The sequence below is a fragment of the Emys orbicularis genome, chromosome 3 (genome assembly GCF_028017835.1).
Source record: "Emys orbicularis isolate rEmyOrb1 chromosome 3, rEmyOrb1.hap1, whole genome shotgun sequence".
In the NCBI taxonomy this organism is placed as follows: domain Eukaryota; kingdom Metazoa; phylum Chordata; order Testudines; family Emydidae; genus Emys; species Emys orbicularis.
In genome coordinates, this window is record NC_088685.1 from 207,874,605 (window position 1) to 207,893,220 (window position 18,616).

An 18,616-nucleotide genomic window follows, 5' to 3' on the forward strand; every position below is an offset into this window, starting at 1 on the left:
TTAGTCTATAAAGTGCCACAGGACGCTTTGCTGCTTAAAATGCAGCTTATTCAGAGTGCAGCACGTCTTATCTTTTCTAGGCAAGCAACACTGTTGTTGTTGTTGTTATTTTATTAGTATTATTTGGATTATCATAGCGCCTAGCAAGCCCAGTCCTGGACCATTGTGGACTATTGTGCTAGGTGCTGTACAAACATAGAACTAAAAGACCGTCCCTGCCCCTAAAAGCTTACAATCTAAGCATAAGACAAGAGACAACAGATGGATACGGACAGAAAGATGGGGGAGTACAAGAAAATAATGAGCTTCAGGCCCAGATATGCAGTGCGCCCATGTCTTACTTGGTTGGCAAAATTTACCATGGAAAACAGTGGGTCCATTGCTGGAGTGGACTGTCACTGCCTCCCTTTAGGAAGGACAAGGGGCTGACTTCTCTTGAAGAAGGAATTGTTGGGCTTTTGCTCAAGAAATTTGCTCTTGGCATTGGTGAGTTCTCTGCCTCCTCCCACCCACACTAAACCTCTGTCTAAAATGCCATGTAACGCTCTACCAAAGAGGATACCATTGTCTCTCTGCTTCATACTGCAGTGTTTTAATTGTTTGTGGAGCCCGGACAATGTAATATGCATTATACAGAACAGAGTGGAGATAATGGGGCCTTCCCCAAGAAGCGGACCCCCTATACAAGCAGACAACAATGGCGACATAAAGAACACCATGTCAGCAAGATAAGGATCCATCACCTAGCAGTGAAGCAGTTGGGATTTTAAATAAATAATAGCACTTCACCGGGTGGCAGGTAACATTGAGATACACTTCCTAGAAGGTGCGTGTTTTGAGGAGAGATTTGAAAGAGGAAAGGGTAGGTGTTTGCTAAGGGCTTGTCTACATTACCCGCAGGATCGACGGGCAGCGATCGATCCAGCGGGGATCGTCTAGTCTAGACGTGATAAATCGACCGCCAAGCGCTCTCCCATCAACTCCGGTTCTCCACCAGAGCGAGAGATGCAGGCAGAGTCGACGGGGGAGAGTCAGCTGTCGACTCACTGCAGTGAAGACATCGCGGTGAGTAGATCTAAGTACGTCTAAGTGCGTAACTTAGATCGATCCCCCCCTCTAGTGTAGACCAGACCTAACATGAGATGTTTGCTCTCTCACAAAGAGAACGGGTGACCTAGGTGTGAGGGGCAATATGGAGGTACACAGAAAAGGAGTGTGAGAAGGACACAAAGACGAGCCATGTATGCAGTCAAACTGTTGTGGATCCAGCTAGTATAGACTGTCTAGAAAACTTTTCACATAGAAATGCTTGTGTCTGTAGATCAGTGATACTCAGACTGAGGCTTGCAAGCCACAAGTAGCTTTTTAATGCATGTCCTGCGGCTCTTTGCGGCACATATTAAAACACTGATTTAACTATTAACCAACCTAAGTTATTAACCAATCAGGATGCCTTTACTATGTTATTAACCAATTGTAGTTGATAAAATAATAGTACTTGATCAGTCATTTTGCTGTGAGAATAATACACACATACACACATTAAATATTTCCCCATCACACTGTTTAAATATGAATATATAGTAATATAGTAAATGAAACAATGAAGTCACACTGCTGTGGCTCTTTTGGGTAATGTTGATCACTAATTTGGCTCCTGAACCACTGAGGTCTGAGTATCACTGCTGTAGATCGTCTGGATTCATCACGCTTCTCACCACCTTGGTACAGTTCTGAGGGAGATTTTCACAAGTGTCTAAGGGATTGAGGAGCACAAGTCCCACTGAAAGTCAAAGGATTCCAACCCATTGTGCGGAGAGCTGAGGTAAGCAAGGTGAACTCCCCAACACAGACTCATCCCTGGGCAGACTTAGGCCATGTCTACACTTACAAGCTTACAGCGGCACAGCTGTACCGAGACAGCTGTGCCGCTGTCAGAACGTTCGCGTAGCCACGTTAGTCAACATATTAAAACCAGCTCAACAAGTGGCGGTAGCTATGTAAGCAGGAGAGCGTCTTCTGCCAACAGCGCTGTACACACAATGCTTATGCTGGCAAAGCTCATGTCACTCAGGGGGGCGTTTTTTCCACACCCCTGAGCGACAAAAGTTTTACTGACATATGTGCTCGTGTAGACATGGCCTAAATCCAGTATTTCCTTTTCAGCCCTCCCTCTAGTTCACTATCAGTTGATTGCACCTTCCTAAACCCATCTCAAGTACTCTGTCCACAAAGACCTCTCCTCCACACCTTGCAAAGAATTCACAAGCAAGGAATGTGTTCTTCTCCAGGGAACATGCTCTAAAGTCAATCTTCCTCTATCACTTTCTTTGCTGCACTCCAGTTATTTAAACTCCAGTGTCATGTGACTGGGAACTCACAAGGTAAAAATTCCATTCAGGTGTAAAGTGTACCAGACAATTCCAACCCATAGCAAAAATCACACATGCTTTTGTTTAAATCAACATCTCCCTCCGACAAACACACACAGCATGGTGTGTATCCGACTTTCTGCAGCAGAGGAAAGACTTCTTGACATCTTTATTTTGCTTTTTGAAGACAACTCTCCTTTTACAGCTATGCCAACTACCAGAGGGGGGGAAATAACAATAATGAAAGTTAAATGTAACGTGAAACTGAAATGCTATGCAAGAAAAGAACAAATAGTGTTTTTTTTTTAAAGATGCAACTGTTGTATTTAAGTAGAGTGAATTCAAATGAACTTGGGTGAAGAGAAGGTGGGAAATGTGCACAATCTGCTTTTATTTATTGTTGGCAGAAATAGAGCCCTACTAAGGTGTAATTTACATAAGAGTTTCTAACTTAACGCCAAGGTTATTGAAGGGAAAAATGGCATGAATTTATCAAGGGATATAAATAGCAGCGATGCCAACATTTGAAACAGGCAGAGCAGCAGAAATCTTGCTGGGCTGCAAAACTAGGGCCTGATCTACCTTCCAATAAAATTCTAGTAGGGAGCTAACTTTTCTAGGGGATTTATAGCATAGAAAAAAAAGGCTATGTGCCATTTCCCACATGCTGTCTTATCAGGGAGGCTATTAAACACAGCATAATTGCCCTACTTCAGCCTTGATCACAAAGAAAAGAACCACTCCGGCTTTCAAATGTGATAAAGACAACAAAAGCCTCTTTTGTTCAAATGATAAAAATATAACTTGACTATTGTCACAGGGCCACCTTGAGTGGTGGGTGTGGCCTCCACACAAAATAAGTCACAGGTGCTTTCCCTCTCTCCCTAGAGGGTAGAATACAAGTTTTATTTGTCCTTCCCTGAGCTGGGAGACATGCCAGAACATTTCAAAAACATCCCAACCCAAGTCACAATGCAGACTACCCATGATGTGCTCTAGGAGTTATTCTGGGGAAGTTCTATGGCAGGAGGTCAGATTAGATCATCACAGTTGCCCCTTCTGGTGGTTTTCCAGCCTACTGTCCTCCAAGGTTTCAGCTCCAGCCCCCGCAGCTTAACTGCCAGCACTTGGACGCAGGAGGCCAGTAGCTTCCAACATTTGAATGGTAGCTCTCCCGAAGCCAGCGGAGCTGATTTTATCCAGCCCTCTTTGGTCCTGATTGGCCCGGGAATCTACTTTCTTCAGAGGCCAGGTAGGGCTCGTTGAGAATTTAACAAGGACAATTAGCCCCTATCTTTTTGGGTCAATTGGTGGTTCAAGCAACATGACTGATTCCTAGGCATCAGGAATCTGGGTATGTCTACTGTGGAGCTGGACAGGTGTAACTTCCAGCCCAGGTAGACATACCCATGCTATCTCTGATCAAGCTAGCACATTAGAAAGAGCACTGTAGATGCAGCGGTGCAAGCGGCAGAACAGGCAGGCCACCGGAGTAACATGCTTGGCAGCTTGCCATACTTAAGTGACTGGCCCCGTCCTGCCACTCTCACCGCCACAGCAATATTATTTTTAGCCCGCTAGCTTGATCAGACTTAGCGCGGGGATGTCTCGTGGAGCTGGAAATTATACCTTCCGGTTCCAGTGCAGACATTTCCTTCCTGGCTCTTTTGGGAATCAAATGAACATCAGAGAGTTAGAAAGAGAGAGACAGAAACATTCCAAAACAAGACGAACTTTCATATTTCATTGGTATCACACTCACTCCCTTAAATCAGACCCCATTCAACGTGAGACTATAGAAACTTCCCCGAAAGTATACACTCCACAAAGCACCAGACCATGTTTGCAAACATAAAATAGTGGTCAAATCCTGCTTCAGGACAGGATTCACACAGAAGTCAAATGCCTCAACTATATTTACTATCCCCATGGTTTCTTGTAATTCCTATTTGATCATCTGTATCAGAAGTTAGGACCTTATCCATAAGTTAGAACAACCATGTGTTATTTATTTATGCATGCTCTGAATGAGTCTGAAACAGTGCTCTAAAATCCCAGTTTGTAAATTCAGAAGACAGGGTTAAAAACAAAGAGAGAGAGAGAGAGACTGCTAAAGAAATCTCAGTACACATCTGGCCTGATTCTCCACTCCATTACACTTGTCAATGACAAAAAATGGTGCAACAGAGTAGAAAATCGAGTGCAGTAAAACCCCCAAGCATTTCAAATTCATGAGTGACCCTGCCCAAAAGTCATGAGACTTTAAAAAATAATAAACTTCGGATCCTTTTTATTTGCCTCTCTGGTTTTTGAGCTTTTAGGGTTCACATGTTCAAGGTTTTTTGTCCACAGGAACGAGTGCTAGAAACTTCCTGTTTTTTTAAATTGAGAGCTAGAGATTTTCCCCAGGTCACCTGACTCCAGAAGCTGGGGCTTTGAGAAAAATGCCAAATATTGCAAGACCACAAGAGTTGCGAACACAACCCCACCTGACATTTCAAAACGTTAACGACTGCATTTAGCGGATTTTTACCATGTTAACTGGAAATACGTTTGCAGGGCTGAAAATCTGAAGTACTGGGGGTTGCCCTGTTTATTTATTTTAGGATTTCAGAACAGTCCCTTTATTTATTTATTATTTAATTTTCTCAAGTTTCTCTACCATCTGTCATTGTAAAATATTTCATTTCCTGTTGAACGATCAATGCTGGTGTGAGGGAAAAAGCAATAATCAAATGCATCGAAAGTTTTAAAAGGTGAACATTTGCCAAAGGGATTCTTCCTGAGCCCCGCCAACTCGTCCTAATATTTCTGTTTGCTACTGAAACCCTTATATAGTTACATGAAGATTTCAGTTTCCATAGAAACTGTTATTGTCTCAAGAATTTCAAAATGGTAAAAATAGTGTGTATTTTACAGTCCGATCAGCATACTGCAGATGCAAATTCTTCAACAGTTAATCGTTCAACTGATATTTATTATCTTATGATATTATTAATGTTCCTACATTTAAGAATTTATAGATTATTGACACAGCTACACCTCACATCAGAGCATATGAATGTTCACAGCAATGTCTGTTTTATTGCACAAGAACCAATTTTTCTCTTCATTGCATGTAGATATTTAATTTTCTTCTATAGTCACGTACATGGAACATTCCAAGTAAAAGAACAAAAACAGGCCTTTCCCAGCCCTCACGCTGAAATAAAACTGCAGAGGTTGCTACCAGGTAGATGGGATGGCAAGAGGAAATGAATAAGGAATTCAAAGGCGTAATTATTGATTTACAAATCCGCTTCAGCATTTCTGAAACATAAATAGCTTGGAGCCTGCCCTTGCTGGAGTTCTAATCTGGCTGACGTCAACGGGAGTTTTGACTGAGTAAGGACTATGGGATGAGGCCCCGAGCATTTCATGTTTCAGAAATGAATCTACATCAACGGGAGTTTTGACTGAGTAAGGACTATGGGATGAGGCCCCGAGCATTTCATGTTTCAGAAATGAATCTACATCAACGGGAGTTTTGACTGAGTAAGGACTATGGGATGAAGCCCCGAGCATTTCATGTTTCAGAAATGAATCTACATCAACAATTATTCCTTCTGGTTTAAAGATGAATTGCTTATTAATCTCCTGCTCCCCAAATTACTTTTGCTTCCTTCTTAAATGATTCTAATAACTTATTAAAAATCAGAGGTTATCATCATCATATTATTATTCCCTCGGCCCTGTATATCTCCCATTATATTTGGAATCAAGACACTTTTCCTAATTCACAATTATAAAGGTCTCTTTTGGGTTTTTGTAGAACATTAGTTAATAATGGAGATATCCTATCTCCTAGAACTGGAAGGGACCTTGAAAGGTCATCGAGTCCAGCCCCCTGCCTTCACTAGCAGGACCAAGTACTGATTTTTGCCCCAGATCCCTAAGTGGCCCCCTCAAGGATTGAACTCACAACCCTGGGTTTAGCAGGCCAATGCTCAAACCACTGAGCTATCCCTCCCCCAAGTTCCATTTATCTTCTCATTTGCAAATTCACTGCAATGCTGGTGGCGCTTGATATTTGTCCTTGGTTACCAGCACCCTCTAACTAAAGCATAAGACTTTGCACAAACACCACAATTAGGTGGGAAATATTGCCATAATTTCTGAGTCTGGTGTTTTGAGGTTGAACAGAAAAGAATAAATCCTTTAAAAATCGGGGGATAGGAATGATTGGCTTGTGGTTAAAACCCTCTACCACAAGTCAGTTGGGGCCAGATTTTTAAAGATATTGAGGCTCCACTAATGGGATTTTCAAAAGTGCCTAGGTGCCTAACTCCCATTCAAAATCCCACTAAAGGTCCACCTGCATCTCTAGGTGCCTAAATACCTTTAAAAATCTGGTCCTTGATCTAACTTTGCCTCAGTTCCCCCATCTGTAAAATGGGGATATCACTCCCTTCCTCTGACTCTTTGTCTGTCTTCTCTATTTATTATAAGAGGCAGGAGCTCTGACTATGTGAATGTACAGTGACCATCACAATGGCCAAAGATCTCGGCTGGGACTTCTAGGTGTTGTTGAATTGTAAATAACAATACAAACAATGGGCCTCACTTCCATGTTTACCTCCCCTAAGTTTCACCCAGTTTCTTTACATGTAGGGACTGGCTGAGCCCTCTTTCACCTATGTGGAACATTCAGCGTACGCCGCTAGTGAAGACAATGAACAGGGAAATTCAATGAAAACAAATCTGTTTCCTTGCCAGCTGAGATCAGTGGAAATCTGGCCTGAGCTGGAGGTGCAGGATCAGGCCCATGTTTAGGGCTAAATCATGACAGGGTCCTGTGGACACACATCATCCGAAAAAGGAGGCAAAAAAGAATGGGGAGGGGTGGGTGTGACACTTCCTGGGGGTACCCATGGCTATGAGGGCACCTTGCTACCACCTGCCCCTTCGTATGAGGAAGCCTTGTCTGTGCCTACCCGGGGTGCTCTCCCCAACTTCACCAGCCACGAGCAACACCACCCCTCTCCTCTAGGCCTGCATAGGCCTCGCTCTCTCTATGGGTCAGTGATAGGCACAGCCCACCCCCCGAGCCCTCCAAGTGTCCCATCCCTGTTCCATGGGACACTCACAAATTCGCTGCTCCCAAAGGAACAGGACAGCCCAACTTACCACCCGGGCCTCCACTCCCCACTCTGCTTCACACACAGCACTGAGTTCAGTTCATAGTGAACACAAGCAAAAATGTATTTAACGATGTAGAGAGACGCGAGTGATAGCAAGTAGAAGATTGGAAACTAACGGTTACATATAACATAAAATGGCAACACGCATTCTACAGCCTAAGCTTAATTAACAAGATTTTCTCATGTCTAATAAAGTATTGCTCACCAGCGCTTTCCAGCCAGGCAGGCTGTGATCCCTTTCTCATGAGACAAGATGTGTTGTCAGCTTGTCCAGGTGAAAGACCCAGAGTGGACCTATATCTGCTCTCCCAGATAGACCCCCCGTAATCCATTGCTTTTACTCGTAAACAGGATTCCCTCCAGCTGTTTATTTCTTCCTGGCAATGTCCTCTCTTGTAGGGTTGGCAATCTTTCAACTGGTATCAGGCTCAGTATGCAATGCCCAGTACACGCATAACCAGACAGAGAGAGAAGTGTTGGTTATCTCCTGCTTAGAAGGAACCTATCCAGTGACCTGCCTTACCTTAGGAACATAATTTTCAGTATACATACATACCTTGGTAAATATTATCTATGCATATACTCCACAATGATTATGACGACAGCAGAGACCCTCCATGCCACCTTTTAGTGAGCCAGGGGATCTGATCCAGGGGGAGCTCCGTAAAACTCTATGCACCCCGTGTGCCCAGTTGGCACCAAGAGAGTCATAAGTCATAGTTGGCCAGGTGCATCTGGAGTATGGTGCAACCTACAGTGTCCCCTTGCACACTAGGAGAGATTATTCCTGAAGCACAGTCCCTCCCCTGAGCTTTCCAGGGATGAGACTCGTCTGCACCACTCCTACTTGAGCAAGTGGTCAAATACCGCTGTTGGAGTCTCAGTGAGCAGTAGTTCCGGATACTGGATAAAATGCTGGCCCCACTGATGCCAACCAAAGATCTGCCATTGACGTGAGTGGGGCCAGGATTTCACCCACTACGCTTGCAGAAAGGCATTGGCTAGAGCACATTGCACGTGGGCGAGACAACAAAATGCTCAGTCGATTTCTGGAGAATGAATGAGATGGATCAAGAAGTTAGTATATTCACACTCAGCAGCTGATGCGGAGCCTAGGAAAACATGAAGGTTCAAATAATGCTTGAGTGGGTGCTCGGGAGGAGCAGTGGGTGTGAAAGGGTCCCTTCTTTCCTCAGGCACCCCAGCAGAGGGGAGCCACAAAACTGGGCTGCAGTGCTCGGGAGTGCTGACATGGGGAGCCCATCCTGCTGTCTTCAGCGAAAGGAAGGAGTGTCTAGTCATGGACAGGGCATTAGACTGGGTCACAGGGAACCTAGCATCAATCCCTGGCTCTGCAGCTGACTTCCTGGGTGATGCTGAGAAAGGCATTTAACCTGCCCTGTGCCTACACCTTTAAAAGGGGAGTAGAACTTCCCTGCCTCAAAGGATGATGGGAGGAAAAATACATTAAAGACTGTGAGGAGGCTTAAATGCCATGGTGATGAGGTTCATATTGGTACCTGAATGGAAAGAACATGTCTTGGGGGACCATGTCCAGGAAAATGTCCTTTTTATCACAACTACAGGGGAGTATAAAAGGGTTTACAGATTACACCTCCCCAAGAGGCGTAACAGGCACCATACATTATGGTCCTGGCAGGTATTAAAACGTCCACCTTCGTAATATTTCCTTTCTCCAGAGCACAGGCTGCTCCCACCCTACCAGCCTTCCACAGCACATAAATCCATGGCTTAGCTTTAATGATTGTTATCAGAGCAAAACATAGGATGATCGTCTGAGACAGAGTGAGATAGGTTGGCAGAAAGACTAGCAATGTTACTTACCCACTATAAAAGAAGAGAAAAGGAGTTGAATATTTCCCCCTATGGCTAAAAATGACCAAAGGAAAAGAATATTCCTTTTTATATCAATTAAGAAGGCACATTGGAGATTACAAAACACATACAAAACAATTCACAAAATATGGCTCTTTTGACCGGTGGAAGACAATTGTTGAAAACAATACACACAGACCAGTTTGAAATAGGCCTAGAAATGAGCAGTTTTGCTTCCTGTACTTAAAGATGCCAGCACTTACTACCAAAGATGAACTTTATACAATACAAGGACACAGTAATTAAAGGTGACCCAAGAAACACCCCCTTTTTGTTTGATAGAGATTCAGATGGGAAGAGCATCCCGGAATAATGAACGGGTGCAAAGGAGGTTGGGTTTTTTTATGTGGGTGGCTGTGCTTCTTTTCAAATAATGATTTGAATGCTGCAGGGACTTTGTTGCAATACTAATGATGTGTTAGGGTACCTAGTGCCTTGTATAGGCATCTTTGGTATTATTATTTAAACACAAAAGTAAATAGATCAATAGGACCTTCGAAAAGCTGGTGCTGGATACAGATGATCACTTTATTTCTGTCCACCTTTGTGCCTGATCTAAAGATCACTGAAGGTGGTGTAAAGACTCCTACGGACTTAAATGGGTTTTGGATCAGGCCCTTGTAAGACAGAGGCCCAATCTACAAGCATTTGTAATTATGAACACACAAAATTAAATGAGCTTACTCAAACTGGCAGGAAACAGTCACCAAATGCAATACCCCAAATCATCAGAAATTAGAGGAATTAAAGAAAGAAACATTATTTCTACCCATTTAATGAATCTTCCATCCACATCCTCTTACCGATACAAACCGTCGGACCTTGTGCCATGACTTAAATATCACATGGTCTCTAAGACAGCCAGGACACAGATCATACAGGCTTACCACATGTCCCTGGTATGGACAGTGCCTAAAGCACTACATATACAGCCAGATCCTCAGCTGGTCTAAGTCAACTTCAATGAATCTACAGAAGCTGAGAATCTGGACCATAATACTTATATATCATACATTCAGGAATGATGTAGGATGGGCAGATTATGGGTGCTATGCCTTTACATGGGCGCTAAGTGCAAGGAACTTTCTCCTCTGAATAGGTTCCATGCAGGGGCTGGCCACAATTACAGTCCTTGCCCTCACCTGAATGCAAGGATTATTCCCACTAGTACTTAATGGTAGGGAAGTAGAGGGTCCATGGGCAGGGCACACCGCGACTTGTTAAGGAGGGTAGCGGTGGAGAAGTGCTTCTGCACATCTGGTAGATTTGGGAGTCAGTACATCTCTCGGACGGCCGCCATCTGGGCCAACACTCCTGGGGTTGAACCAGTGATGTCAAGATCTCAAAGAATGAGCTGCTACGTGGATCTGTCACACAGAGTCTCCTGAAACATACACTTGCCCGTGATTTACACCTCTTTGCCCATAGTGCCCAAAACATGGACCGGTGCATAATGGGCACAACTGATCCCAAAATGAGCATTTCGCTCCAGCAGGTAAACATGGGCCTGTCAAACTGACAATGCAGGTGCTGCATCTATTGTGCCACGCAATCAGCGATCCCACGCAACCAGCGATGAAAGGCAGGCTGATTCACACAGGTGCGAGGCATTACACCAGGAGGGAAGTCCTGGTTTTCTGGTACCCTTCAATTAATGCCACTGCACTTGAGCTGGCAATACACGATAACAAAAACAGCCCTTATGTAACCTAATAAACAAAAGCCCCCAAATCAATGGCTGCACATAAATCTTAGCTAAAAACATTTTTGCTAGAAGAACTTCAATGCCTTATAGAAAGGTGGGTAACAGTTTAAAAATAATGTTCCAGCCCTCATTAATTTTTTATTACTATTCATCATAAAACCATTAATCATGGTGAACTAATTTGATATTAATGTGGATGTCATAAAGTACTTCTGTAGCATTTCAATTACAATTCAGCATTTGAAATGCTGCTGGCACCATATGGAAAGCTTTGAAAACCAGATTTAAATACATTTGAAGATAACCATCAGATAGGTTCAAATACCCAGAACCTGCCACTCATGCTGCTAAAACGTATTCTGACAAAATCTGAGCAGTTCATGGGAAAGGATCCTACAACTCAGCTCGGTGGAGCACAGAAGGACTGTGGAAGGAGAGGATCAACTGCAAATCAATCATCCACTTCCTCCCCTGAGGCCAGGGTAGGAATTACAACTCCAGAGGCTGCTGAAACCCTGAAGCTTCGGCAGCAGCTGTGAAGCAGCAGCAATTCATTTCCAGAGTCCTGGAGAGATTTTCTTTCCTTCTACAACCTCTGTGGATTTCCCTAGGGTACAGTCCAGTTACCCGAACTGTGCACTAGGGATTTTCCACTCAGATGTGAATTATCTGTCCAAAACCAACACTACAGAAAACATATTTCTGCCAGCAACATTCAACAGGAAGGTACAAAAAAACCACCAAACTGGATCCATAGGGACTGATTCAATGACCACTGAAGTCACATGAAAAAGACTAATTGGCTTCAATAGGCAGGCAAACATCCAGTACCAAATGCAAGGGAGAACTTAAACTAAACACTCAATCAATAGGGAAGTTAAGAGCTTCCATCGTTTTGACTGGATCTTTAGAAATAATGCATGAGTTTCCAATTTTTTGTTTATTCACTGCAAATAAAACATTCATCGGAATTGTACACACAGGCTCAACACTCAATGGCCCAACCATCTCAACGCATCTTCTCACAGACTGTGTAAATGAAGAAAAAAGCAAAATGATATTTATTGTGTTGGGCAACTTTTCTAACTGCTGCATATAGTTTCCAAGCCGTCTTATTTAAGTTATCAATGCAACACCTGGTATGTACACAACAGCAGTTCCTACCTTGGGAGCTCGGGCATGTTTCCCACATCTGGCATCTCTGACGAAACTGAGATCGAGCAGCTCTGTCTCCTATAAGGAAAAGTTGAAATACACATTGTTACCCATTCATTGAAAATGCACACTTCGCTAACTGAGCTTTTGTTCCCTAGTAATGCTACTGTTAGACCTCAGCCTTCAGTGAGCTCTGTGCAGGTTCTGTCCTGCACATCGCATACCGGTCAGGAGTAACAATTCCTCGTTGCAGTATTGGAACCATTGTCATATAGTCCCATTGTTTCCTTGCAAATCTGCTTTGGCCTTTTTCCCCCCCACCCCATCTCCACCACCAGTTTGATATATTGATTTTCCAGGGACTCATTTCAAACCAAAATTATTTAGTTTATTTCTTGTGTTGCCAAGCACTCTACTGTGGTTCACATTTTTCAACAAAACCTCTGTGTATTGTTTTTTATGTATCCCCTGTCTCGCAATAATTAGCTCCTGGCTACTGTCTGCAAAAGAGAACTTCACCAAACAGAACATCCTAACTTCACAGTGGAAAAATCTACATGATTGTGGATGGGACATTTTGAAAAGTGTGTGTGAATAAGAAGGATGCTGTGCACTCAGTGATAACTTGCACCATCAATTTTATGGCGACTATTTTCCTTACTACCCAATAAAAATAATGTACTTTCGACCACCATCTCACACTTCAGATGACTTCTACATATTGCACTTAAGAGAACAAAAACGACGTGCTACATGACCTCTCCTACATAGGGAAACAATTACAGAGAATATTGTGTTGTATTTTCCAAAGGTTTAATCTTACTTTTTAAACATAGATTTAATAATACCACCTAGCTTTTTATCAGATCTCAAGGCACTCTACAAAGAGGAGTTCGGTATCATTATCCCCATTTTACAGATGGAAAAACTGAGGCACACAGGAGTGACATGATTTGTCCCAGCTCATCAAGCAGGCCAGTGGTTGAGCCAGAAATAGAACTTAGGTCTCCTGAGTCCCAGTCCGGTGCTCTATCCACCTTAATACTAGCCAAACTTCAACTCTCCTAGGGCCTCATTGTGTCCAGTCCTGCACACCCATGCAGAGGTGTAAGGTATCCCCCCCATTACCCTGCACTGACTACCCATACCATGGGTAGCAATGCAGCATGAGATGCACCCTCCGCAGGGCCAGTACTCCCCCATCCTGTATGGGTGGGTAGAGAAGGATAGCTCAGTGGTTTGAACATTGGCCTGCTAAACCCAGGGTTGTGAGTTCAATCCTTGGGGGGGCCACTTAGGGATCTGGGGGAAAATCAGTACTTGGTCCTGCTAGTGAAGGCAGGGGGCTGGACTCGATGACCTTTGGGGGTCCCTTCCACCTCTATGAGATCGGTATATCTCCATATGATCAAGGTGTGGAGAATGAATGGAACCTTGGCTATCTCCCCCGCCCCCCAATGAGCAGGGCATTGCTGCTACACCATTGTGCTGGGAAGTGTACCCATCACCACCAAGTCTAGGGTTGGCCTTATCGGAAAACCCGGGAGGTGGGTCGGTGCAAGCCCCCCCACTTCTAAAGGCCCTCCCCAAGCCTAGCGGGAGGGACTACTGGATCCAGGAACCAAATGAATATGGGGGACAACTAATGAAAAACAGGGAGCGGAGTGATGATGGTCTAGGGTTGGCACAAAGGACTCCCACCCTCTTGGAGCAGGGGGAAACCAGGCAGCAGATTGTGACTCAGAATCAATATCCTCTTCCCTACCTGCTCCTGGGTAGGTGTAACTGCACATCGTGGGGTTTGGGGGATGTAATACCTTAATGTATACAAACCCCACACTGGGCAACAAGAGGTTAAGGGGCTGCTCTGGGCTGAGCCAGCCCTGCCCTGCCACACCTGCAAGGCATGCACAGATTGGAGGAGAAGTTAAAGGATGCAGAACAGCTCCCTTGGGGGCAGAGCAGGAAAGAGAGCAGATGTGCACCTGTCAGCTCCTGAGAGAAGAGCTGAGGGAAGGCAGAATCTCTCCCGACCAAAGGTCCCTCCCTGAGGGAAGGGAGGACCTGCTTCAGGGACGCCCTCAGAGGGAGGCATTCCCTCCCACACATGGACTCAGTTTATTTATTCCTCTTGCTTTCTTTACGGACTACCCCAGCAGGGGAGAGAGTTGGAACTAGGGTGACCAGATGTCCCGATATTATAGGGACCATCCCGATTTTTGGGTCTTTTTCTTATATAGGCTCCTATTACCCTCCACCCCCTGTCCCGATTTTTCACACTTCCTGTCTGGTCACCCTAGTTGGAACTGACCTGGCTGAGGGCCAAGCCACCGGAAGAGACAGCTGCTGCCCCGAGACAGAGGGAGCTACCACGCCATGCGTGGCCACAAGGAGGTGCCAAGCGGTGAGCTGACCACCTGCACATCTAATCATAGACAGCAAGCTTTGGGCAACCGTGGGATGGTAGAAAGTGGCCTAGGGAGGGAAACCCCGGCTACCAGAACTTTGATAGTCCTCACAGGGCTCTGGGCTGGAGTCTGGTGGAATGGGAGGGCCCGAGCTCCCCTACCAACCTCCCCTCTGCAATTTGAAGGCCCTAAGCCTGACCACTAGGCAATGCTCCCCACAAGCGAAGGCCATCACATATGGACATAGCTGCTGTGGAAAGAACAACAGTGCTTGACGAGACATTTATCTCCACTTGTATGCTCTTTGCAAGCACGCAGCACATATTTCCCAAGTAGCAACACAAACTATCCTGTGAGATTCAGGCAAATAACTCTGATTTGACTGGACATTGCTTAAAGATATTAAAGTCCCTCTTACTATTGTCTGCCTCATTTACACCTTGATGAGGACTAACAGTCCATATTAGCATAAATCTGTTCATTTACAGGTATAAACAATGCTAAAGCAAGAATTAGACCACACTATCCACAGAGCAACACTAGTTTAATAGAATTTTTATCTTAAATAATTACTGTGTTGATGCTCAGAGAATCTGAAATCTATGTACAGTATAAAGCCACTATACCGTGAAAAGCAAAACCAAATTCCCAAGAGAAAATACAGTTTTTCTCTGTGACCTATACTATAGTAGCTGTCAATTGGTTTCTTTTTCATTTTTTGTAGGCCAGATCTTGAGCCAGTCAAAAGAGAGTGAGAGAAATACACTTGTGTACAGTGGAAAAAATATTCACCTGACAGTTCCTATCCTTTTCACAGCTGGCTGCCTGTACCATCCTCCGAATCAGTGTTCAGGAGTATCTGATTCTTAACAAAACAGCCACTGTGCACCACTTCAGTTCCAGACTGAAGATCCACTCCCAGACAGACCCACACTGCTCCCGCGCCCTCCTGTCCCTTGCTCCATCTGACACACCATCACAATTGAGGTGAATATTGATTGGATCAGATCTACGCATACACCTCTGCTGGGAGCAGAAAGGCCTTTGGGCATCACAGGGGCTTATGTGTTCAATTCCAACCCCCACCAAGCATGAAGAGACTTAGGACATGGAAATGAAATGGGGATTGAAGATAACAGAACCATCCCCCAAACACCAGGGCAGGCCACAGCAGTGAAGCACAGCCCCTCTGCGTCAGCGCACGATGCTGTCATGGCTAATACCCCAGCTGACAAGCCTGAAGAGTGGATGCTGCTCCTTGGTGCCCCTCACGTGAAGGTTCCTAGTTACTGGATCTACTTAGGTCTAGGTGGAGCAGCTCCTCTTCTAAATCATCCAGGTGGGTTTTGAATTGGCTGTGGGACTCACCCGCTCCTGGTGCAAAGGTGCTGCAGAAGCTCACTTGCATGACACCTTCTTGTCATGTAGGATCTAGCAATGGGCCCGATACCAAAGCATGAGCATCATCCACAGTGCACAAAGACTGCAGTGTGCATTGTGTTTCGTTCTCCAGAACCCAGCATGACTGGTCCCCAGGCTGGGATGGGGCCAGATCTTCAACTGGTGTAAGTCAGCACAGCTTCACTGACTTCAACAAAACAATGCTGATTTACACCAGTTGAGGATCTGATTCTAGGTCTTACTGTAACATTTCTACATTCTCTTCACATTTTGTCCATCCTTGAGCAGAATTTTCTTCCAGACCCCAGAGATGTCAGATCAGTGCAAGAACGCCTCACATACATTTTTATTTCTTCTGTAATTTATTTCATGCCATATTTGCATACCACTGTAAATGCATCTCAAAATGCAGCATAATGTTTTTAGTGCAGACAGCCAGACTAGTCTTTGTTAATTAAAGAAGTTCTTTTTCCCCCTGGTTCTGATGTAAGAAAGATAAAAATACAAGTTATTTATTTTTTCAAGCTGTTCTTAGGAACCACTCTAACGCCTGTTCTATGGAAGTCCCATTTGGGATGTATCAAAACTAAAGGCAGACTCAACGGAGGAGACAGGAAGAAACAAATCTGAAACAAACGAAGGTAATTGCAGCGCTCTATTAAATAGCTGCATGTTCAGGGCTGGTAGCGAGCTTGACTTTGAATACAGCAAAATAAGGACACAATGTGGAGTCTCTCTGTTGACTTAATGTCTGAGAGACACTCAAATATGGGCAAGAACAAAACTAATGAAATATGGAAGAGTCACATTAATGTTTATCAGACTGATAATGGGAATAAGATTTAGAATGGGAAGAGGAGCTCTAGACTGTAGATGTAATTAAAGAAAGATGGAGAAGAGAGGACATTTAACAAAAGGGAGATACAGTAAGCGAGAAACTGAAAAGAGAACCAGGGATTAGAGAGTGAAATGGAAACTAAGATAGTCTTTCTCCTTCTTTGAAGTTCTGCTCTATCAACAGAACTGAACAGGGTAAAAAAAAAAAATACTACACACAATGAAGCGTGCAGATTATGACTATTCGAAATTAAGGGTTTTATCCTCAACTAGTGTCAATCAGCATAGATCCATGGACACCATGGTCCTAAATGTTAAGGATCACATGGTGATCCCCTTTGTCTCACTGAGTAATACCTTCACCCCACAAGAAGTCCCACTAACTTCAGTGAGACTGCTTGTGGGGTCAGGCAATATTCAACATGAGTTCGGGTATCCACATCGCATTACTACCAACCCCAAGAGCTCAAAAGTAATGAGAAGGGCTTAAAAATCAAAAGACTTTCAGAAGATGGAAACATTTTGGGTGCTCTATTTGTATTCTGGTTTTTGAGCCTTTAGGGTTCGTGGTTTTCTGTTTTTCCCTGCAGTTATGAGGGCTAGAAACATTTTTTTTTAAATGAAAGCCAAGGTGCTTGTGTAATCACAGGTCTCCCAACACTGGGGCTTTCCAAAAAACACCAAATATCACAAGATAAAATCCTGAGGGATGGCAACATTGTGCCAATGTGGCTCTAAGCAACGTATAGACGTGAGGAAAGACATTCCGCTTACGCAATCAAAGAAGAAGGATTTAGAAAACTGAAAGGATTGACAACTGCTAGAAATAAACGGTTGTAACAGCGAGAACATGAGAGAGAATGAAAGAAGTAGAAGAAAAAGGGATTACAAGAGAAGATGGAAAACTACACACCAGGCAATTGTCAGAAGCTTGTTATTGTAGGATTGGCCAAGTATTTTATTTTAAAAAGAGAATAAATGGCTAGACCGCCCCTAACACAAACATATAACAAGAGCCTTTCAATTCAAATAATACACATCAAGAATAAGCACGAACAACAAAGAGCCAACCAAACCAACACCTCACAAAACAATGAAGTCAACATTACCAGCATTTGTATCCTAGAGTCGGGGCTCCCTCTAAGAAAGGGATTGTAAGAACAGGGCAGTGAAGTTCTAGGCACACTTTGAGAGGTTTACAAAACCTAGGCCATCTGAAGAGGGGATGTAATTAGATCCCTACTTTTAAAGAGTGGGATCTGTGAATCCTTGCTGAGACCTTATGCACATTACCATATTTTGGGTCTGGCAACCTAGCACATAGGAGGTTTTTTTGGCTAGCGCACAGACTTTTGAGGCAGGTTTTGTAGGAAGCAGCTACGCGACCCATAGTCCTTGTTTATTAACAGATATTAGAACTGAACGGTACATTTATAAAGACAAGGTGGGTAAGGCAATATCTTTTATTGGACCAACTTCTGTTGGTGAGAGAGACAAGAAACAGAAGTTGGTCCAGTAAAGATATTACCTCCCCTACCTTGTCTCTCTAATGTCTTGGGCCCAACATGGCTACAACAACACTGCATACAGCTACGGTACATTTATGCAATTCAATTTTACATGTGCCTCCTGAATTGTGAAAAAAAGCCCTTATGCCATTGT

At 43.9% G+C, this 18,616-nt stretch overlaps 1 protein-coding gene across 1 annotated transcript in view; it reads right to left on the minus strand.

Annotated features, from left to right (window-relative positions):
- PLCB1 (phospholipase C beta 1) overlaps window positions 1-18,616 on the minus strand; it is a 633,260-nt gene that overhangs the window by 450,987 nt on the left and 163,657 nt on the right. Inside the window, exon 3 of the mRNA XM_065400502.1 lies at window positions 12,318-12,386. Coding sequence (XP_065256574.1) covers window positions 12,318-12,386 — 69 coding nt within the window. The remainder of the gene's footprint in view (window positions 1-12,317; window positions 12,387-18,616) is intronic.